This window comes from Rana temporaria, chromosome 10, assembly GCF_905171775.1.
Source record: "Rana temporaria chromosome 10, aRanTem1.1, whole genome shotgun sequence".
Lineage (NCBI taxonomy): Eukaryota > Metazoa > Chordata > Amphibia > Anura > Ranidae > Rana > Rana temporaria.
The window spans coordinates 50,417,038-50,441,182 of record NC_053498.1 but is presented as its reverse complement, the minus strand read 5'-3'; the positions used below and the strand labels follow the sequence as shown (position 1 = coordinate 50,441,182).

The following is a 24,145-nucleotide window of genomic DNA, read 5'->3' as shown; positions in this document are numbered from 1 at the left end:
ATTGCAGAGTATTGTGCGGGGGGTCTTGCAGAGTATTGTGCGGGGGGTATTGCAGAGTATTGTGCGGGGGGTATTGCAGAGTATTGTGCGGGGGGTATTGCAGAGTATTGTGCGGGGGGTATTGCAGAGTATTGTGCGGGGGGTACTGCAGAGTATTGTGCGGGGGGTACTGCAGAGTATTGCGCGGGGGGTATTGCAGAGAATGGTGCGGGGGTATTGCAGAGTATGGTGCGGGGGTATTGCAGAGTATTGTGCGGGGGGTATTGCAGAGTATTGTGCGGGGGGTATTGCAGAGTATTGTGCGGGGGTATTGCAGAGTATTGTGCGGGGGGTATTGCAGAGTATTGCGCGGGGGTACTGCAGAGTATTGCGTGGGGGGTATTTCAGAGTATTGCGCAAGGGGTACTGCAGAGTATTGCGCGGGGGTACTGCAGAGTATTGCGCGGGGGTACTGCAGAGTATTGTGCGGGGGTACTGCAGAGTATTGCGCGGGGGTACTGCAGAGTATTGCGCGGGGGTACTGCAGAGTATTGCGCGGGGGTACTGCAGAGTATTGCGCAGGGGGTATTGCAGATTATTGCGCAGGGGGTATTGCAGATTATTGCGCAGGGGGTATTGCAGAGTAATTGCGCAGGGAAGGCAGAGCATTGCAGAGTATTGCGCAGGGAAGGCAGAGTATTGCAGGGGTTAATGCAGGGATGGCTGAGCAGGGATGGATGGATCTGTGACTGCAATAGTCACAGATCCATCCCACACTGCTGCTGACATCCGCGCTCTCCTCTCACACTGTACCGATCGGTACAGCGAGAGGAGGGAGGAACCGGCGTCATCAAATGACGCCGGTTTGTTTACCTGTGATCGCTCCGTCATTGGACGGCGCGATCACATGGTAAAAGACCGCTGTTATCGGTCAGTTACCGTGATCTGTGTAGCGCCGGGTCTCATAGACCCGGCGCGCACAGAATTTTCTGTGTGCGCACCCGAGGCGGCGCACATTACTGCTTCTGCTGGGCGCCGTTAAATAATGGTGACCCCCAGTTAAGCAACCACCTTGCCGCCGTTATATGATGGCGGCTGGTGGTTAACTGGTTAAACAACAACCGCACAGTAAGAGCGACTGCGCTCAAATGCTATGTAACCAAATAGTCGCAGTCACACCAACTGCGTTGAGGTGGTATTAAACAACAACCGCACAGTAAGAACGACTGCGGTCAAGTGTTATGTAACAAAATAGTCGCAGTAACACCAACTGCGTTGAGGTGGTATTAAACAACAACCGCACAGTAACAACGACTGCGGTCAAGTGTTATGTAACAAAATAGTCGCAGTCACACCAACTGCGTTGAGGTGGTATTAAACAACAACCGCACAGTAACCACGACTGCGGTCAAGTGTTATGTAACAAAATAGTCGCAGTCACACCAACTGCGTTGAGGTGGTATTAAACAACAACCGCACAGTAACAACGACTGCGGTCAAGTGTTATGTAACAAAATAGTCGCAGTCACACCAACTGCGTTGAGGTGGTATTAAACAGCAACCGCACAGTAAGAGCGACTGTGCTCAAGTGCTATATAACCAAATAGTCGCAGTCACACCAACTGCGTTTAGGTGGTATTAAACACCCCCACAGTAAGAGCGACTGCGTTCAGGTCCTATGTAACAAAATAGTCGCAGTCACAACAAATGCGTTCAGGTGGTATTAAACAACACCCGCACAGTAAGAGCGACTGCGTTCAGGTCCTATGTAACAAAATATTCGCAGTCACACCAACTGCGTTCAGGTGGTATTAAACAACACCCGCACAGTAAGAGCGACTGCGTTCAGGTCCTATGTAACAAAATAGTCGCAGTCACACCAACTGCGTTCAGGTGTTATTAAACAACACCCGCGCAGTAAGAGCGACTGCGCTCAAGTGCTATGTAACAGCACACACACAGTGACACCAACTGCGTTTAGGTGGTATTAAACAGCACCCGCACAGTAATAGCGACTGCGCTCAAGTGCTATTTAACAGTACACACGCAGTGACACCAACTGCGTTTAGTTGCTATTAAACAGCACACACGCAGAATGACTGCGTTTCTGTGCAATTCAATAGCCCAGTTGCATTAACAGCGACTGCGTTTCTGTGCAAATAAATTGCACACGTGCAGTAACAGGTAATGCGTCTATGTGCAATTACCTAGCACATGTTGAATAACACAGACTAATATTTTAAAGCTAATCCCTAATGCAGGCAATACAACACGTTAGAGCACTGCATGTAGAACAAACTCCTGCCTGACAGATACTAATAGCAGATCTAGCTGAGCTATACAGTTTATAAATATATTGACAACTCCTAGGGATGTGAATATATTCTCTACAAACTGTAGATTAAACTATATTGACTAGCTTTCCTGCTCTATCTATCTATCTATCTATCTATCTATCTATCTATCTATCTATCTATCTATCTATCTATCTAGTAGAAAAGACACTGTGGGCCAAATCCTCAAAAGGGATACGCAGGCGGAACTGCTGTTCAGCCTGCGTATCCCTGTGCCTATCTTTGGAACTGATCCTCAGAAGCAGTTTTCCAAAGATAGGCAGAAGATCTGACATCTGTAAGACACTTACACTGTCAGATCTTAGGATGCAGTACCGCATCCGCCGTTGGGGGCATTTCGCGTTAAAATGCCGCTTTGCGTATGCAAATGAGGACTTACGGAGATCCACAAAGCTTTTCAGCTTTGTTTTTTCTGCGTAAGTTTACGTTTGCATACGTAAAATTAGGGATGCTTTTACAAAGTGTAAACTAGTTACACCTTGTAAAAACAGACCTTTTTTTCGATCGCCGCTATTTTTTTTAAATTAAATTTTTCGGCGCGTAACTTGTTTTTTACCCGACGCAACTTTATTGTCCCGTCGCAATCCACAAAGCCCGGCGTAACGTAATTTAGCGCGCTGCCTGTCGGGAAAATGACGTCACGAGCATGCGCAGTACGGCCGGCACGGGAGCGCGCCTCATTTAAATTGTCATCGCCCCCTGCAGAAGAGGACCGCCTTGCGCCGGAGACATTTAAGTTACACGGCCAAAAATTTCTAGGTAAGTGCTTTGTGGATCGGGCACTTAGGTAGAAATTTTCCGCCAGTGTAACTTAAATGGTAAAAGTTAAGTTAGGCTACGTTTTTGTGGATTTGCCCCTGTGTCTCTATCTATCTCTCTCTCTCTCTATCTAACTGTCTCTCTGACTTGTCTCTAACAAAGCCGGAACACACTACACGAGGCCGCCGTGCAGGCTGCCTTTTATAGTGTGGGGCGTGTACTAATCCCCCTGAGCCATAATTGGCCAAAGCCACCCTGGCTTTGGCCAATTATGGCTCTTCGTTTTTGGCGCGCTGTGATTGGCCAAGCATGCGGGACATACAGCATGCTTGGCCAATCATCAGCGCTCAACACCGCAGTGAATTATGGGACGTTTTACGTCACTCGAATTTGGCGCGAACGACCCGTTTTGTTCGGGTTTCGTCGAACGATCGAACGACCGATGTTCGAGTCGAACATACGTTCGTATTGAACGCGCAGCTCATCCCTAGCCAGAACCCACGTAGCAAGGACATTGAGCCAAGTAGGCGGCATGGATCTACCTTCACGCCTGCATCCCACTAGAGGCTGTTTGGGTGAGTCGGCACCAACCATGTTTTCTCTATTTCTGTCCACTTATTGTATGACCTCTGGGGAAACCATGAGAATATCGCTCGCATCTGTGTGGCCTGATAATATCTGACAAAGTCAGGGAATGCCAGTCTTCTGTCCCCGCGCGACGCCGTCATGACTGTGCAGGGTATCCCTTTCCTTTTATAGTTCCAGACGTATCGCAGGACATCGCTCTGAAGCGAGCGCAGTTGGGCATAGGGGATTGGAATGGGCAACGTCTGAAATAAATAAAGGAGCTTGGGGAGGATGACCATTTTAACGGAGGCGATTCTGCCCAGTAAGGAATTGTGATGGGCCTTCCATTCCTGAAGAAGAGCCCTTATCATTCGCAAGAGAGGAGGGAAGTTAGCCTGATACAGGGAACCAAAGGATGGGGTGATTTGCACCCCTAGGTACTTAAGGGAGGAACTCTCCCAAGAATAGGGGAAGTTCAGCCGCAGGTGGTGGGTCTCAGTGTCTGGGATGTTGACAGGAAGGGCATTTGTTTTATATCCCGAGAGTGCCCCATATTCCTCTAGCGCCACATGAAGGTTGGGGAGGGAAACTCTGGGTTAGGTCAGGGTGAGGATAATGTCATCTGCGAATAGGGTAATTTTAAATTTCTTGCCCCGCACCGAGATGCCCCGAATGTCCGGATGCCCCCTGATGCCAGCAGTTCTACACATAAGGCAAAGAGTAAGGGGGACAATGGGCATCCCTTGGTGCGTACCATTGGTGATCCGGAACAGGGTCGAGGTGGCGAACAGGGTTTTAACTTGGGAGGTGGGGTTCAAGTAAAGTGCGGTACTTCTGGTTTAATATATACAATACAGACCAAAAGTTTGGACACACCTTCTCATTCAAAGAGTTTTCTTTATTTTCATGACTATGAAAATTGTAGATTCACACTGAAGGCATCAAAACTATGAATTAACACATGTGGAATTATACATAACAAAAAAGTGTGAAACAACTGAAAATATATTTCATATTCTAGGTTCTTCAAAGTAGCCACCTTTTGCAGCAGACACATCTCTAGAACTGTTAAGAGGAGACTGTGTGAATCAGGCCTTCATGGTAGAATATCTGCTAGGAAACCACTGCTAAAGAAAGGCAACGCGCAGAAGAGACTTGTTTGGGCTAAAAAACACAAGGAATGGACATTAGACTAGTGGAAATCTGTGCTTTGGTCTGATGAGTCCAAACTTGAGATCTTTGGTTCCAACCCCTGTGTCTTTGTGTGACGCAGAAAAGGTGAATGGATGGACTCTACATGCCTGGTTCCCACCGTGAAGCATGGAGGAGGAGGTGTGATGGTGTGGGGGTGCTTTGCTGGTGACACTGTTGGGGATTTATTCAAAATTGAAGGCATACTGGACCAGCATGGCTACCACAGCATCTTGCAGCGGCATGCTATTCCTTCCGTTTTGCGTTTAGTTGGACCATCGTTTATTTTTCAAGAGGACAATGACCCCAAACACACCTCCAGGCTGTGTAAGGGCTATTTGACTAAGAAGGAGAGTGATGGGGTGCTGCGCCCAGTGACTACCTCTTGAAGCTCATTAAGAGAATGCCAAGAGTGTGCAAAGCAGTAATCAAAGCAAAAGGTGGCTACTTTGAAGAACCTAGAACAGTGATGGAGAACGCGTGGCATGCATGCCACTGCTGGCACTCCGAGCCCTTTCTGTGGGCACACCATCAAATGAGGAAATCACACAGTGAAGCACCGAATCGTCTGCACCGCACCGCAAACTACATCTCCCATAGTACTGTGGGCAAGCGGTGACGTGCCCGATTGGGAGTGACAAACAATAAGCGCCCGGGGTGACGAGCGCAATCATAGAAGCCGTTTCGTCCACACTTCTAATAACTGCTCCGCCCACCACCGCCTCTCAGCCAATCAGTATCGCTGTAACCCGCCCTCCTCCTGCAGCCCGCCACATTTGACAAGAAGATGCAGGCAGAGATGAAAGCGTGGCTGAGCTGTATTGAGGCAGGCGGGAGTGTGCTCTGCTCGGCTGTTGCCTGCACTTACCATGTTCCAACTTCCAGAGCCTTCTTCTCCTCTGTCAGGACCAGAGCTGCTGTGACTGTGACAAGGAGTGAGGCAGAGCAGGCTTTCTGTGATGTCCCTCCCAAGGCCCCCCTTCCCTTCTCCGGTCAGCAGCACGAGCAGGGAGATCAAAGACACACAGACAGGGCTGTGTGCATTCTTCCTCACCCTTCTGCCAGCAGCGGGGGTGGTGATTTATAAAGCAACGGCAGGACTGAGCAGTTTGCAGAAGGGGACGGAATTGCAGGTAATCATTGGCAGTAACCTCTAACAACTGAATGATGGGCAGTAATGTATAGTAACCGAATGGTGGACAGTAATGTATAGTAACCGATAGCAACTGAATGGTGGACAGTAATGTATAGTAACCGAATGGTGGGCAGTAATGTATTGTAACCGATAGCAACTGAATGGTGGGCAGTAATGTATAGTAACCGAATGGTGGACAGTAATGTATAGTAACCAATAGCAACTGAATGGTGGGCAGAAATGTATAGTAACCGATAGCAACTGAATGATGGGCAGTAATGTATAGTAACCGAATGATGGGCAGTAATGTATAGTAACCGAATGGTGGGCAGTAATGTATAGTAACCGAATGGTGGGCAGTTATGTATAGTAACCGAATGGTGGGCAGTAATGTATAGTAACCGAAAGCATAATTTACAGTTTTAATTCTGTGTTGGCACTTTGAAAGAAATAAGTTGGTTTTGCGTCGCAGTTTGGGCACTCGGGCTCAAAAAGGTTCGCCATCACTGACCTAGAATATTAAATATATTTTCAGTTGTTTCACACTTTGTTGTTATGTATAATTCCACATGTGTTAATTCATAGTTTTGATGCCTTCAGTGTGAATCTACAATATCATAGTCATGAAAATAAAGAAAACTCTTTGAATGAGAAGGTGTGTCCAAACTTTTTGTCTGTACTGTAAGTCGGTATAAAAGTCTGCAAAGGTATTTGCTATGTCCTGGGGATGGGTCAGCAGGTCGCCCCCTCTATTCTTCACCTGATCAGGGGTGGAGGCGAGAGCCCAGTCGTTGAGTTTTCTGGCCAAAAGTGTTGCCCTTATCATAATAGAGTTGCTTGAGGCGGATAAGCGCTTTATCTACCTTTCCCAATGCAAAGTCACGGAGTGTTACGCGTACCTGAACTATTCGTTTAAGGAGAGCAGTGGAAGGCTTCAGGAGAAGTTGAGCTTCCAAGGCCTTGAGCTGATTAACCGCTAGCACTCTAGCTGCATTGGCGTCTCTCTTCATTGCTGAAGAAAGCGCCAAGCACCGCCCCCTGAGGACCGCCTTATGTGCCACCCACAGTGTAGAAGGGGAAACGTCAGAGGTGTCATTCTCTATAAAGTAGTGCCGCAGGGTCGCCTCCATTTTCGACCTCGAAGGGGCGTGCTGCAGGAGAAATTTGTTTAGCTTCCAATTATAGGGTCGGCGAAGGGGAGGGCCCAAGTTTAGGGAAAGCGTAATGGGGGCGTGTTCAGACCAGGAAATGGGCATAATACTGGCCGACTCCGCAATTCGCAACGTGTTGTTATTTACAAAAAAAGTAATCTATACGCGTGTGAGTACGATGTGGTGCTGAGTAAAACGTGTATTGGCGATCGCCCGGATGAAGGGCTCACCAGGCATCAAATAGCACGTGTCTCCTCGTAAGCTGTCAAAATAGCTTAGAGTTCCTCAGGGCACGGGTCTGAGAAGTCCGGGGGCTTTTAACTCTTTTATTGTAATTGTATGGGTATCTACTTTATTTTCCACCTTTTCCACTCTAGTAAGTAAGTGTCCCACATCGTTATGGATTATGGCTATTTCTTTTTTTTAGACAGGATTCTAGACTCTTCAAAGACTTCTCCAAGACTGCAAACATATTTTCTATATCGCATTTCGTTGGGAGTTGATCTTTTCTATGTTGTTCCTCTTTTCCTATCTTCCCTTCTATTTCAACCTCAATTTCTTTATGATTACCAGTCAATCTCCTGTCTCCTGGTCTGCCCTGCGGATTTCCTATGACCATCCATAATGCATAGTTAATTCAATTAATTCATGGGCCAGCGAGGAAAAAAAAACACTACAATGCGATCTCCCTAGAGACACTGCTATTCCACTAAGGGTATTAGAGGGGGGCTCCTCACATTTAAAGGGGGGGTAAAAGTAAAGGTAGAGGCCACATTAATAGAACATTCTTTCACGGCTACAATCACGGGTCTAACCCGCTCTTCCGTGCTTTTCACCTCCTTGTATTACGGCTAGATATGTGCATTCCCGTTCGTACGAATGTTATTAAAGCACCAAAATAGAATAATGTACGAAAAAATTAAAGCACCAAAATACGAAAACGACGGGATTACGAATGAGCCGCATAACGAACAACCGCAAATACGAACGAACGATCTGACGAAAATACGACAAAACGAAAACGGCAAAAGAACGAAAATTACATCTGTGAAGGATGCTTCAGTAAATTCTCCCTGCTAAGTAATATGGTGTGTAACAGGTGATTTCAGGTATGACTCACTCCTCGGCTAACAGGTTGTTGATATGGTAATGACCCTTCCTCAGCCAGTCGTATTTCAAAGGGTAAATGGTCTATTGTGTGTGTGAAGGAGCCCTGTGTTTACTGTTTACTGTTATTAGATAAGTGGCTCATGTTAATTATTCTTTTTTTTTTTTTTTCTTTTTTTTCAAAGTGTATTTTGTGCGTGTACTCGAGAGAGGAGCCGGACTGCAGGAGTTGGGAGTAGGCAGGCCTCCCCCAGAGGCAATCTGCCACCTTTCTCCATGCCCCGGGTGGCAATGGCAGGTGTGTGACGGGGTCCTCCCACACAGCCTGCCCTACCTGCTCCGCTTTGAAGCCCAACGGGGCAGAGGGACTCCCTATAAGGGAGTGAGAGGATTAGCCCGCTCAACCAGCCCCGTTAGTCCTTCGCCTCTCTTTTTAGAGACCGCGTGGTCAAAGTGCGTGATGTTAACCCAATTTCGAGTGCGTGTTAGTGTGGTGGTTTTTGTGGGAGGGGGGTGGGCGTACTAAGCGCAGGCTTACCTCGCATAGCACACCCACCGGGAGTCGGGCTGAGACCACCAAACTCAATTCACATGTAGCCGAGACCGGGATCCGAACCCCTAGCTGCAGAGGTGAATGGCTTGTCAGCGCAGTGCCAATCGCGTTGAGCCACCGCAGCTCCATGTTAATTATTCTGATTGCTTCATTGTGGTAATCATCCCTTCTATATGCGGGTCCAAGCTGTCTAGATAATGTATTCTGTACAACTAGTAATTAACGTCACTGATGTCATTATCTAAAGAAAATGTGTCTGGCAGGTTTGGTGCCAGAGGGTCTAGAGACTGATTAGTTCAAGGAGATATCATTGTTTCCAAGGATCTGTATTGAAGACCCCCCACTGTGTGAGGGGGGCGGAGATTGTCATTGTAACAGCTTGTAACCTGCATATAACCAGCTGAATGCTGCCATTAAAGTGTGTCTTGTTCCAGCAGTAAGCTCTGACTCATGTGTGGCTTATTATTGGGCGATTCCAGGAATATCCCTCCTCGTGGAATATTGGGGTGATTTGCTTTTATGGGAAGAAGGGAAGACTTTGACGGGGATATCATTCTAATACCGTCACAACATCTATAACAAAAGATTTGCATTCTGTATCCTGTTTGAATCCCCTCTCTGCTCGTATCCTCAGCCGCATGTCCACATGACACCTACAACAAAAGATTTGCATTCTGTATTTTGTTTGAATCCCCTCTCTGCTCGTATCCTCAGCCGTATGTTCACACGACATCCACAACAAAAGATTTGCATTCTGTATCCTGTTTGAATCCCCTCTCTGCTCGTATCCTCAGCCGCATGTCCACATGACACCTACAACAAAAGATTTGCATTCTGTATTTTGTTTGAATCCCCTCTCTGCTCGTATCCTCAGCCGTATGTTCACACGACATCCACAACAAAAGATTTGCATTCTGTATCCTGTTTGAATCCCCTCTCTGCTCGTATCCTCAGTCGTATGCTCACACGACATCCACAACAAAAGATTTGCATTCTGTATCCTGTTTGAATCCCCTCTCTGCTCGTATCCTCAGCCGTATGTTCACACGACATCCACAACAAAAGATTTGCATTCTGTATCCTGTTTGAATCCCCTCTCTGCTCGTATCCTCAGCCGTATGCTCACACGACATCCACAACAAAAGATTTGCACTCTGTATCTTGTTTGAATCCCTTCTCTGTTCGCACCCTCAGTCGCATGCTCACACGACATCCACAACAAAAGACCCGCACCCTGTATTTTGAATTCCTTTTTTCTGTTCGTATTTTGGATTCAACAGAATGCAAATCTTTTGCCACAGATGTCACACTAACACACGACCGAAAACACCAAAAGAAAAAGGACCCAAAATACAGAATGCAAATCTTTTATTATAGATGTCATTTTCGTTTTTTGAATGGGCAGTGAGTGTAGTTAGTAAAGCAGCTTCTCTTTTGTGCTGAGTAGTACAGTAAAGCCAAATAAACTTTTCTGTGGATTTTCATCTGAAGGGAGATCAGTTGGCCAGACTTTTGAACCCAAAAATGGTTTTCTGATGGAGTTTAAAAACGAACAAATTTTCTGAGAACGAACGGAAAACGATCGTTTTTATGTTTGTTGTTAAAAAAGTCTGACCAAGTGTATGGGGCTTAACAATCGTTAATATGGATAAGCCGCGTGTTGAAAGTGCCGCGAATCCCGCGATATATTTACGAAAGTACAAAATGACGAAAATCCTTTTTCTGTTCGTATCTTCAGTCGCATGCCCACATGACATCCACAACAAATTGTCATAGATGTCACACGAACACACGATCGAAAACACGAACAGAAAAAGGAATCTAAAACACAGAATGCAAATCATTGACGAAAATTCACGAAAATTATTGTCTAACAAGTAATGAACATGAATTAAACAGAATAACGAAACATCCCGCATGTACGAAAATAAAACGGTAACGAAAATACGAAACGATCGGAATACGAAAAAATCTCGTCGTACGAAAAACGAACAGGAACGAACAGGAAAACGGGCGTCTTACAAAAAACGAACGGAAACGAACCTACGGAACGATACGAAACAGAACAAAAAAAAAAGATTTTTTTTTCTGTGCACATGTCTAATTACGGCTTGAATTACAGCTCCGGTCTTTGGCTGTTCTCAGCTATCTCCGGCCGCTCTCGGCAGTCCCCCGGAATCCTCCTCGTGATCCTCGGCAGTCCTCAGCGCGGTCACGGCTCCCCGCTCTCGGCTTTTCCGCTGCGCTTCTCCACTTCCCGGCCTCCGCACAAGCCGCACACGAGTCTCTCCTTCCCTCCGCAACCACCAGGACCGCGTCGGCTTCTCCACGAGCAAATCCAGGTACAGCAGGCTTAGTACTTAGGAGAGGCTAAAAGTAAGGCTAAAATCAACCGTGAACAGGCAGGGACGGGAGTTCACGGGGACGGGAGTTCAATCCTCATACATTAAGGGGCTGGAGACCTAGAGCTCACACCATGCTCCTGCCTAGCGCCATCACCAGACTCCTCCCTCTGCAGACAAAGTAGAGACCATCTGATCACTTCATTCCGAAGGCTTTATCCTGCTTCCACTTCAATCACGAGATTAACGTTCCTGCTCTCTCGATAGAACAAGGGAAACCACATCCGCTGGATGTGAGAACCAACATCCTGGCATACCTCTCGGCAACCAATGACCTTAGGAAGTCTGAAAACCTCCTGGTTTTCCCACACGGCTTCAGGAGAGGGCAAGCGGGAACCTCTCGCACCATCGCAGCATGGTTGGTGAAGACTATCAAAAAGGCTTACTCACTGAGTCAAACACAAATACCTGAGGGCACATTCCACAAGGGCAATGGCGACCTCCTGGGCGGCCTACTGCAGGGTGTCTTCGGAAACTATTTGCCGAGCAGCGACTTGGTCATCTAGAAACATCTTTATATCTCATTACAAGGTGGACTCTGCCCGACTGTCCATGGCAGAGTTTGGACGAGCAATTATTCAGTCCAACACCTCTATTCCATGTAAATAAACTTGACTTTATGCTCAGACCCAACCAGTTTGCAAGTTATTCCACAAAGGTGTATGCTTCCATGATGCGACAGGAAAACGGAAAATTGTATACTCACCTTTACGTAATTTTCCTTTCCTGTTGCATTTTCATGGCAGCATACAGATGCTCACCCATCTGAGGTGAGTTATATATATATATATACTGAGAATACCTGGGTGGGGGCCCTCTCTGGGTTTAATAGCTATGTGGTCCTATCAGGTTGTGGAGGCGGAGCCACAACCCAAAGGTGTATGCTGCCATGAAGATGCAATAGGAAAGGAAAATTACGGAAAGGTGAGTATACAATTTTCCATTTTTTTGCATTGTCCCCTGGGGCAGGACCCGGATCCCCAAACACGTTTTATGACAATAACTTGCATATTAGCCTTTAAAATTAGCACTTTTGATTTTTTTCATGTTCGGTTCCCATAGACTTTAACGGTCCGCTTTAGAGAGTTAGGGAAGATGCACATCATGCCGTTGCTTCAATTAGACTGTGCTGTTACCGGCTGCCCCCACGCATGTGCGGGAGTGACGTCATGTGGCTCCGGCGAATCACAGAGCCAGAGTCCGTGACCCCGGAAGGAAGAGGGGCAAGAAGATGGACGCTGCCTGCACAGGGGACAGCGCTGGATTTGTTCGCAGGTAAGTGTCACATAATGGGCTTGTATGTGATGCATACTAGCCCAATATGCTTTTAATTGGCAGGCTTTGCAGGGAGCAAAAGAGGAAGTAAAACCCACCAGACAGTTCCCCCAGCAGCCGGCAGAAGAGGAGATGGGTGTGGGGGGATGGGGGAGGGGGTGGAGGAGGACTCCAGTAGCGGCAGATTAGAACAGGGGGGGGCAAAGAAGGACACGGAGGGGGCCAGGGGAGGAGCACACAGAACAGCAGGGAATGATCGGTGAGGTGGCAGAAAACTGTGAACACTGACCTCCCTGTATAGCTTTTTAGCTGACAGCCATGGGAGGGGGAGAAGAAGAAGTGGCTGGCAGCTATACAAATCTATACAAAGTAGATCAGTGTTCACAGCTGTTTTCTGCCGCACTGATCATTCCCGGGAGATCACAAGACACTTGCGGGTGTGCGGGAGCCACCGCAGAAATGAAGGAGACTCCCGCACCTCGCGGGAGACTTGAGATGTCTGACATTAAGGCCTCATTCACACAGGCGTTCATTCCAGATCGTCTGTCATTTTTTCAGATGGATCCAGACTGAACCACAATGTATGTCTATGGGTGGGCGGATATAAATGGATGATCATCCGTTTACATCAAGGTACATTCATGCCCGTTAGGGCCCTTTCACACGGAGCGGATCAGTAATGATCCACTCCGTGTGTCCGCTTTGCTCAGCGGGGATCCTCCGTAAAATCCCCGCTGAGCTGGCAGCTGACAGGGCGGTCTCTGCACACTGTGCAGGGACCGCCCTGTGTTTCCTCCGCTCTCCCCTATGGGGGATCGGACAAACACGGACCGTATGTCCGTGTTCATCCGATCCGGCAGACGGAAGAAAAATAGGATTTCTTCCGTCTGCAAATGCGGATCTTTGAGGAGGCGGACAAATTACGGGTGTCAGCGCATGTTCATCCGCTGACACCCGTAATCACATAGGGACCCATGTATGTCCCGTTTTCATCCGCAAACGGACGGATGAAAATGCGGACATACGGTCCGCTAGTGTGAAAGGGCCCTTAAGAGCTGTTTTTTTAAATGATTTGTTTATGTCCATTTTTAGGCAAGAAACATTTTTTGTTTATACTTCTGTCACCTCTCATTGGTCTCTGCAATAACAAAACAAAAAAATGGATGCAAAAATGGTGTAGACTAATGTAAACTGAGCTGAACTAAACTGATATGACCTGATCCAAACTGATGTAAACTGAACTGAAGGGTAAACTGATGTAAAAGTAGGTAAACTGAACTGAAAATGGATGTGCAAACTAATAAAGCAGATTCATTTTAATTCTTTGAAAAGAAACGAGACTGAACGGATGACATTTCCCCATGTGAAAGGGATCTCACAAAACACTTCTTGGTGTGGTGGTAACAAACTACATCAGAGCAGACAGACGTGAAGGGGCCATGTATTTAAACAAAAGTAAAAAAATAAAAACTAGCATGCAGGTACTCGTCTTGATTTTCAGCATATTTAATTTCAGCAAGGTGTATACAATACTTATTTTTCGCTCTCTATTTGCTCTTCACTCTGTTAATAACACAGCCTACTGTAACTTCCTACTACGTGAGGGAGGTGGCCTATAAAAACAGAAGAATAAGAGGTTAAAGTCCTGCCCTGGAGAGGAGGGAATTGTCTAACGGCTTCTACTATTGATTTCTGCTTCTCACTTCCCTGTTGCTGTATCTGTAAAGTTCAAAGATCTGACAAGTCTCAACTTCAGTCCGTGCAACTATGCCTGAGTGACAGGTTCAGCAAAAATCTGAAAGCTTGTCTGAGAAGCAGAATCTAAGCAGAACAGGTGCAGCTAGTCTTACACCAAGCCGCCTCACAGGTGATACTGACTGACTAGTCTCCTGTGCCAATGGCGTTTCACTACATCATCTTTGGGCGAACCAAGCCAGGCTTTCTATTACTGGTAAGAAGCACTTTAAATGATCTCTGTTGATTGCAGCTCTCCAGCTATTATAGTAGGAAACTACCCAGAATTGAGTTACTGTCGTTTGCTATGACTTACATTTAACTGCCTGGTTTGCAGTATTTAACAACTGGACAAGAATAAATCATGTTCTGCTTTATTCACGTAAGAAAGATAACTGGAATTAATCTGTTTTCTATCATATTTTATTTACACTATGCTTTTTGATATGATGATTTTTTTGTGTATTGAGAGTCCTGTGTTTCATACTATTACTTTTATTTTGTTTGAACTCAATGGTTCTCTTTTTTTTTACACCCAGAACATCCTATGTATAAGTCACATACATAAAAAGAAAATGCCTCTGTTGTCTCTAGTAGCCACATTTCAGATTTGCCTATTTTCTCGCTCTAAGGCAGCCTATGGAAAAAAAAATTAATCCAATTCCCCCATTCACACACTCACTGTGGATGGGAGAATCCCTCCCATTGAGTTATTGTATTCTGACAGTGAGGAGCCTAGCCTGCCATCAGAATACAATGATCAGTGTTGCTGGCTATAGCCTGCCCATACATGGATCAAAATGTGTCAAGTCCCTGCTGAAGAGGCCAAATTTTGATTCATATACAGTATCTCACAAAAGTGAGTACACCCCTCCCCTTTTTGTAAATATTTTATTATATCTTTTCATGTGACAACACTGAAGAAATTAGGCCTTGTACACACGATAGGATAGCCAAAGGACAACGGTCTGAAGGTCCGTTTTCATCAGTCCAAACCGATCGTGTGTAGGCCCCATAGGTTATTTAACCTTAGGTAAAAATAAGAACTGGCTTTAAAATTTAACCTATGGACTGGTAACCGATAGGTCAAAAACGATCGTTAGTATGCAAAAGCATCGGTTAAAAACACGTGCATGCTCAGAATCAAGTCAACGCATGCTTGGAAGCATTGAACTTTGTTTTTTTCAGCACGTCGTTGTGTTTTACGTCACCGCGTTCTGACACGATCGTTTTTTTAACTGATGGTGTGTACGCACGACGGACCATCAGTCAGCTTCAAAGGTTAACCTAAGACAACGGTCCTTCAGACTGTTGTCCTCTGGCTATCCTATCGTGTGTACGAGGCTTTACACTTTGCTACAATGTAAAGTAGTGAGTTACAGCTTGTATAACAGTGTAAATTTTCTGTCCCCTCAGAATAACTCAACACACAGCCATTAATGTCTAAACCGCTGGCAACAAAAGGGAGTACATTCCTAAGAGAAAATGTCCAAATTGGGCCCAAAATGTCAATATTTTGTGTGGCCACCATTATTTCCAGAACTGCTTTAAATCTCTTGGGCACAGAAGTCACCAGAGCTTCACAGGTTGCCACTGGAGTCCTCCTCCCTGACAACATCACAGAGCTGGTGGATGCTAAAGACCTTGCATTCCTTCACCTTCCGTTTGAGGATGCCCCACAGATGCTCAATAGGGTTTAGACCTGGAGACATGCTTGGCCAGTCCATCATATTTATCCTCAGCTTCTTTAGCAAGGCAGTGGTCATCTTGGAGGTGTCTTTGGGGTCGTTATCATGTTGGAATACTGCCCTGCAGCCCAGTCTCTGAAGGGGATAATGCTCTGCTTCAGTATGTCACAGTATATGTTGGCATTCATGGTTCCCTCAATGAACTTTAACTCCCCAGTGCCAGCAGCACTCATGCAGCCCCAGACCATGACACTCCCACCACCATGCTTGACTGTAGGCAAGACATTTGTCTTTGTACTCCTCACCTGGTTGCCGCCACAAAAGCTTGACACCATCTGAACCAAATAAGTTTATATTGGTCTCATCAAACCACAGGACATGGTTCCAGTAGTCCATGTCCCTAGTCTGCTTGTCTTCAGCAAACTGTTTCCAGGCTTTCTTGTGCATCATCTTTAGAAGAGACTTCCTTCTGGGGAATTGCAGACCAATTTGATGCAGTGTACGGCGTATAGGCTGAGCACTGACAGCCTGACTCCTCACCCCTTCAACCTCTTCAACAATGCTGGCAGCACTCATATCTCTATTTCCCAAAGACAACCTCTTGATATGATGCTGAGCACATGCACTCTTAGTTCTTAGTGGAACCTGTCCTGTTAAACCACTGTATGTTCTTGGCCACCATGCTGCAGCTCAGTTTCAGGATCCTGTCAATCTTCTTATAGCCTGGGCCATCTTTATGTAGAGAAACAATTCTTTTTTTCAGATCCTCAGAGAGTTCTTTGCCATGAGGTGCCATGTTGAACTTCCAGTGACCAGTATGAGAGATTAAGAGCGATAACACCAAATTTAACACACCTGAGACCTTGTAACACTAACAAGTCACATGACATTGGGGAGGGAAAATTACTAATTGCGCCCAATTTGGACATTTGCACTTAGGAGTGTACTCACTTTTGTTGCCAGTGGTTTAGACATTAATTGCTGTGTGAGTTATTTTCAGGGGATAGCAAATTTACACTGTTATACAAACTGTACACTCACTACTTTACATTGTAGCGAAGTGTAATTTCCTCAGTGTTGTCACATAAAAAGCTATAATAAAATATTTACAAAAATGTAAGGGGGTATACTTACTTTTGTGAGATACTATATGGCTGGCTTAAGGCTACATTCACAAAGCCATAGACATTTTACTGATACAGTGCCTACGTTTAGATCTGTTTTTTAAAGTCGTAAAATTGTCCTGTTATTGTAATACCAGAATCCAATAACGCATGTCTTCAGACACCGACTTTGTGTTAAATATCTGAATGAAGCGCATGTTTACACATCTGTGTGAATGTCTCCATTGAAAACAATGTAGCTGCATTCAGATCTGTAAATAAAAAACGCTTGTAAAAAAATGTTATGCCCGTTGTGAACATAGCCTAAAGATGACAGCAGCTATGTGATCTTTATGGGGACCAAAAGCCGTTTCACAATACATTTTAGTGCCTCAGAAAGAAATGTGTTTCAAGTGTAATTCCAATCCCTTTTCAGAAACTTGTGGGCAAGTCACTGCTGACCAGTTAGTTAAATATTAAGACGTTGCTTTGTAATACACCTGATTGTGGAATGACATGTCTGCTTTTATTGCCGCTTAAAAGCTATATTTATCTCAGGCACAGAAACACACACACCCGTTCATTGTATGTTTGCTGTGTGCTGGAGGTGAATGTTTTAACTAAAGGTTGGAATTAGGCTAAAAATATAACCTTTATTCATTTTTCCTATCCATGCGTCATCTGTTTTGAATGTAATCTGTAGGTGTTTTTGACTTCACGCTTGCCAGGTCCATTCTGCTATGGTTCTGAATTTCTATGTTGGTTTATAGAAGATTCCTAATTTAGATTGGCCAGCCAAAGTACAGCTATGAAACAAAAACGATATTTAAAAAAAAAAAGTGCTAATAGAAAAATATTTATAATACAGCGAAACCCGAACCACACTCCAAAATAATTCCAAATAGTGTCACTTTCAAAAGCAATCATATAATAATCAACAATATATACAAGTATAAGGCCCCTTTCACACTAAGGAGTTTTTCAGGCGGTACAGCGCTAAAAATAGCGCCTAAATGCGGGCGGTATTAACCCTTTATCGGCCACTAGCGGGGGTTAATACCGCACCGCTAGCGGCCGAATCCCACGTCAATTCCGACGGTGTAGCACCGCTATTTTTAGCGGCGCTATACCGCCACCGCGCCTCCCACCCCAGTGTGAAAGCACTTACGCCGGCGTATCTCGAGATGCGCGGCGTAAGTGTATATATGCGCCGGCGTAACTATGCGCCGTATCCACAAAACTAGATACGCCTGAAAATTGGCTTCTTCCGACCGACGTAACTTTTCTGCGCCGGCGCATCGTGGGCGCATAGTTACGCTGGCGCTCCCATTGATTTGCTATTCAAATATGCAAATGAGGGATATACAGTGATCCACGAACGTACGTGCGCCCGACGCGGGCTGCGCGCGCCGCACGTAAGTTGTACGGCCTAAAGTTACCCCTCATAAAGCAGGGGTAAGTCAGCAGCAGACATGCACAGGTCAACTGGAGAGCAGCTTCAGCAGCACCGTTACGGATGAGCTGAGCATCCACACTTGCAGGACAACAATCTGTATGCCAACATGCCAGGGGCATCCATGGTCATTAAAAAATATCACAGGGACATGGGTGATTTCAAGGCGAACACCATTTTTGCCTGGCAACAAAACTTGCCGGACTCAGTGAATTTGGTGGAAAAGGGGCAATCGACGGAGAATGAATTAATACGAAACGCACCACCACCAACTAACATAAGAGAACCATCCAATATATATGCAAATGAAGAAATAGCATTTGAGACCCCAACACAATTCTCAACGCCCATCAGAAGAGGCCGAGGGAAGACAAGAGGAGGAAATAATAGAGGTAATCAGGGGCCTATCCAACAAAAGGTACCCTACCAGATCCAAACCCAGAATCAATTCCAACCATTACAATCATATGAAGAATATTATGGGAATGCTCCACCTCAGCGCCCTTTTTTAGGGCGAGGAGGAGGGGGTGCTCAAAGAAGGGGGAGAGGTTACCCACCACGCAGGGGAAAACCTCAACATTACCAAATACCCCAACACAAAGAGCAGAACTGGAGAGGACCACCACCGCCCCCATCGACAAACCGATTGGAAAGAGATCGGACATCTCACCAAAGGTACACAGAACCAGAGGCTGTAGGGCCGGACGGAAGACCCAGCAAAAAAAGAAGGCATCAACAGGATTAGGAGGTATTTTTAACCTTAGCTCTGCTGTTCTGACACATAAAGAAACAAATATTCTAAACTTGGGACTGAAATGCGGTCTAAAAACTCCTGTTAATAAGTTCAATGTCTTTATTGACGTACACAAGTACATTCAGAAGCTTAATATTAAGAAATATTTTGTGGGATGCAATACACAAACCAATGTCCAGGCTTCAACATCAGGAATGGCTGTGAACAGCGGATTGAAGAACAAATCATTATTCAATCCACTCAACAATCCAAACCACCAGGTGGAGGTGTTTAAAAGCCTGGTGCTGAGAGACTTGGAAGTCTTGAAACCTGCTAAAAAAAACTAATTTAAGACATATCAAAGAAGGGATTGAGATGCTTGAAGAACGAAAAAGACATTATTATTAGGCCAGCTGACAAAGGTGGTAGGGTGGTGATACTGTCAAAGGAATTTTACCACAACCAGATCTCCGAAATGTTGTCAGATGAAAACACCTATATACGACTAGACCATGATCCATCCCCAGCCTATAAGGCACAATTAGAGGTGGTGATTAATATAGGCTCAAAATTAGGCGTACTCACAACCAAAGAGAAAAACTACCTATTACCTGCCAGCAGTAGAGTGCCTACTATATACACGTTACCAAAGATTCATAAAGACGCAACTAATCCACCTGCAAGACCTATAGTCAACAGTATCGACTCTATTTCATCGAGACTTGGACAATATTTAGATACTTTTCTACAAACAAGCGTGAAAGCAACGAAATCGTACCTGAAAGATACAAAGGATCTTCTAATTTGTCTCCAAAATATCTCTTTGAAGAATGATGAATCCATTCTACTAGTGACTGCTGATGTGTCATCACTATATTCGATCATCCAACATGATGATGCGATGTTATCTTTAAATTGGGCATTAAGTCAACGTGACGATTTACCGCACAACCAAAAAACTTTTTTGGGCCATGCATTGAACTTTTGCCTATCGCACAATTATTTTTGGTACAACAGCTGTTTTTACTCCCAAAGAAGAGGCGTGGCGATGGGTGCCAAATTTGCACCCAGTATCGCCAATTTATTTATGGCAGAATGGGAGGACAAAACCATTTTTAAAGAAAGGAGATCTGAACTGTTGTTTTATAAACGATATATAGATGACTTGTTTTTTATCTGGTCTGGAACCACAGAATCCCTACAGGAGTTTTTATGCATTTTAAACGGCAATATGAACAACATAAAATTGACCTCTGAATCCAGCGATACCGAGATCAACTTTTTAGATGTATCCATATACCGACAAGGTCCTAAATTAGAAACAAAGGTCTATTTCAAACCTACGGATAGAAATAGCTACCTGCCAATCACAAGTGGTCACCATCCCCTCTGGATTCGGAATATTCCTAAAGGTCAGATCATGAGGGTCAAAAAGAATTGCTCAGAAGACTCAAACTTTATCACACAATCAAAAATTCTTACGGACAGATTTGAAGCCAAGGGTTACAAGCCAGAAACAATGAGGAAACTAGTGGAAGAGATCCACGCTATCCTCAGGGAAAACTGCTTTAGGCCCAAACCTAGTTCCGAAACGACAGTGTCCAGAAGTAAGGAATGGGGCTTTATATCCCAGTTCCACACACAGTATAAGGAAGTGGAATCAATATTTCAACAACATTGGCATATCTTGATGTTAGACAAAAAACTGGGTAGTGTTCTTCCTCCAGAGCCCCAATTTATTTACAGAAAAGCATCCAATTATGGAGACCGCATTGTTAAGAAAGTATTGGACCCGCCGACAAGACCTTCAACATTTTGGGATCAAAAAGGGTTTTTTTCATGTAGGAAATGTAAAGCATGCCAATCCGTATCGAGTCTTATTAGAGGAATGGATAAATTCACTTCCCCGTCGAATCAAGTCGAATTTTCCATCGAGCAATTTATAACATGTAACACTGACCATGTGGTGTACGCCTTGAAATGTCCCTGCAATCTACTTTACATAGGGCGCACTAAAAGGAAGCTCAAAGTGCGCATCCTTGAGCACATTAATAACATTAGGTTGGGCTATAAAGACCATAATGTTTCTTGGCACTTTAAACTGAAACATAATCAGGACCCATCGGGTTTACAGTTCTGGGGGGTAGAACACCTTGAAGTGAATTGGAGAGGCTCACACAGAGTAAGGGAACTCTCCAAACACGAAACCCGTTGGATTTTCCTGACGGATGTTCTAACCCTGAGGGGCCTGAACATCGAATTAGACATTAATTGTTTTATAAGTGACACACAGTGCTTTTCTTTACATATCACACTGCATAATTTTACCATTCTGAACAATGTATTTATGTACTTTTATGTTTTGTGTATCCTGTATCTTTTATAATAGCCCCTTATTTTTGCTTGCACTATACCGGTAATTTTAACAATATATATACACTTTTATATTCTTATATTTTTGTTATATTTTTTTATATTTTATGTGTATATTTTACTGGTAATTTTATTAAGTTTTTATCTATAATGCCTTTTAAAATTCATATATACAGTATGTGGATTTAATACATTTTATATATACGTGGTTTTATACATATGCGGGCTGTATCGCTCGTGTACAGTGACAATGTCACATTTAGGTGTTATATAAAACACCAGGCATTCAACTTTGCACTATATAGAATTAAAACCTATGCAATATAAGGGGCTATACATACAGGGAGTGCAGAATTATTAGGCAAGTTGTATTTTTGAGGATTAATTTTATTATTGAACAACAACCATGTTCTCAATGAACCCAAAAAACTCATTAATATCAAAGCTGAATATTTTTGGAAGTAGTTTTTAGTTTGTTTTTAGTTTTAGCTATTTTAGGGGGATATCTGTGTGTGCAGGTGACTATTACTGTGCATAATTATTAGGCAACTTAACAAAAAAAAAATATATACCCATTTCAATTATTTATTTTTACCAGTGAAACCAATATAACATCTCAACATTCACAAATATACATTTCTGACATTCAAAAACAAAACAAAAACAAATCAGTGACCAATATAGCCACCTTTCTTTGCAAGGACACTCAAAAGCCTGCCATCCATGGATTCTGTCAGTGTTTTGATCTGTTCACCATCAACATTGCGTGCAGCAGCAACCACAGCCTCCTAGACACTGTTCAGAGAGGTGTACTGTTTTCCCTCCTTGTAAATCTCACATTTGATGATGAACCACAGGTTCTCAATGGGGTTCAGATCAGGTGAACAAGGAGGCCATGTCATTAGTTTTTCTTCTTTTATACCCTTTCTTGCCAGCCACGCTGTGGAGTACTTGGACGCGTGTGATGGAGCATTGTCCTGCATGAAAATCATGTTTTTCTTGAAGGATGCAGACTTCTTCCTGTACCACTGCTTGAAGAAGGTGTCTTCCAGAAACTGGCAGTAGGACTGGGAGTTGAGCTTGACTCCATCCTCAACCCGAAAAGGCCCCACAAGCTCATCTTTGATAATACCAGCCCAAACCAGTACTCCACCTCCACCTTGCTGGCGTCTGAGTCGGACTGGAGCTCTCTGCCCTTTACCAATCCAGCCACGGGCCCATCCATCTGGCCCATCAAGACTCACTCTCATTTCATCAGTCCATAAAACCTTAGAAAAATCATTCTTGAGATATTTCTTGGCCCAGTCTTGATGTTTCAGCTTGTGTGTCTTGTTCAGTGGTGGTCGTCTTTCAGCCTTTCTTACCTTGGCCATGTCTCTGAGTATTGCACACCTTGTGCTTTTGGGCACTCCAGTGATGTTGCAGCTCTGAAATATGGCCAAACTGGTGGCAAGTGGCATCTTGGCAGCTGCACGCTTGACTTTTCTCAGTTCATGGGCAGTTATTTTGCGCCTTGGTTTTTCCACACGCTTCTTGCGACCCTGTTGACTATTTTGAATGAAACGCTTGATTGTTCGATGATCACGCTTCAGAAGCTTTGCAATTTTAAGAGCTGCATCCCTCTGCAAGATATCTCACTATTTTTGACTTTTCTGAGCCTGTCAAGTCCTTCTTTTGACCCATTTTGCCAAAGGAAAGGAAGTTGACTAATAATTATGCACACCTGATATAGGGTGTTGATGTCATTAGACCACACCCCTTCTCATTACAGAGATGCACATCACCTAATATGCTTAATTGGTAGTAGGCTTTCGAGCCTATACAGCTTGGAGTGAGACAACATGCATAAAGAGGATGATGTGGTCAAAATACTCATTTGCCTAATAATTCTGCACTGCCTGTATAATTGATTCCCCAATTATATCCAGCTGTCACTCATATGTATTATTAGCAATACTCTATATATGAGCACTATAGCACAACACATGCAGGGATGCCTGCATTGAAGTTGATATGCACATTGTTTATTTTTGATTTCATCTGTATGACTGCATTTGAATTGTATTATAAGTATAGGTGAGATGAGTGATGCTTTCATCATCTTGTCTATATATTGGGTACTATAGTTATGACCTTACGTCTCAGATCGATTGTCTATCAGTTCTAAATCGATCCTATCCACGTTCGTTTCTCGTCTACACAGTCTTTAATATGTGCTTTAAATGTTTAATAATGTTTTTTGCCATAATAATGCCCCTTTGCATTAATTATATGATTGCAGCTAATTGCCTTAGTCCAAGATGGGCGCCGCTGCACTTCCGCCCATACTCAAGCGTGACTGTGACACGTGCGCGGGATGCGGCGCACACGTGATCACGCTGAGTCAATGGGAGGTGTGCTTGCGCCTCACCACACGTCCGTATTGGTACTGCGCATGCGCGTGATGCGTCGCACACGTGTTCACGCTGAGCCAATGGGAGGTGAGCTCGCGTCTTACCAGACGTCTGTGACGCAGGATTAGTTCCTAGCGTCCAGTAGGAGGAACACGCTACAGGGGACTGCTTGATGATTACTTCCGCCCATACCCT

General features: G+C 44.6%; 1 protein-coding gene across 1 annotated transcript in view; it reads left to right on the top strand.

The window, feature by feature from the left end:
• The first annotated feature begins 14,117 nt into the window (after nt 1–14,117).
• Nucleotides 14,118–24,145, top strand: part of LOC120916559 (receptor-type tyrosine-protein phosphatase H-like) — a 1,518,207-nt gene continuing 1,508,179 nt past the window's right edge. The window contains exon 1 of the mRNA XM_040327609.1: nt 14,118–14,424. Coding sequence (XP_040183543.1) covers nt 14,371–14,424 — 54 coding nt within the window. The 5' untranslated portion in view covers nt 14,118–14,370. The remainder of the gene's footprint in view (nt 14,425–24,145) is intronic.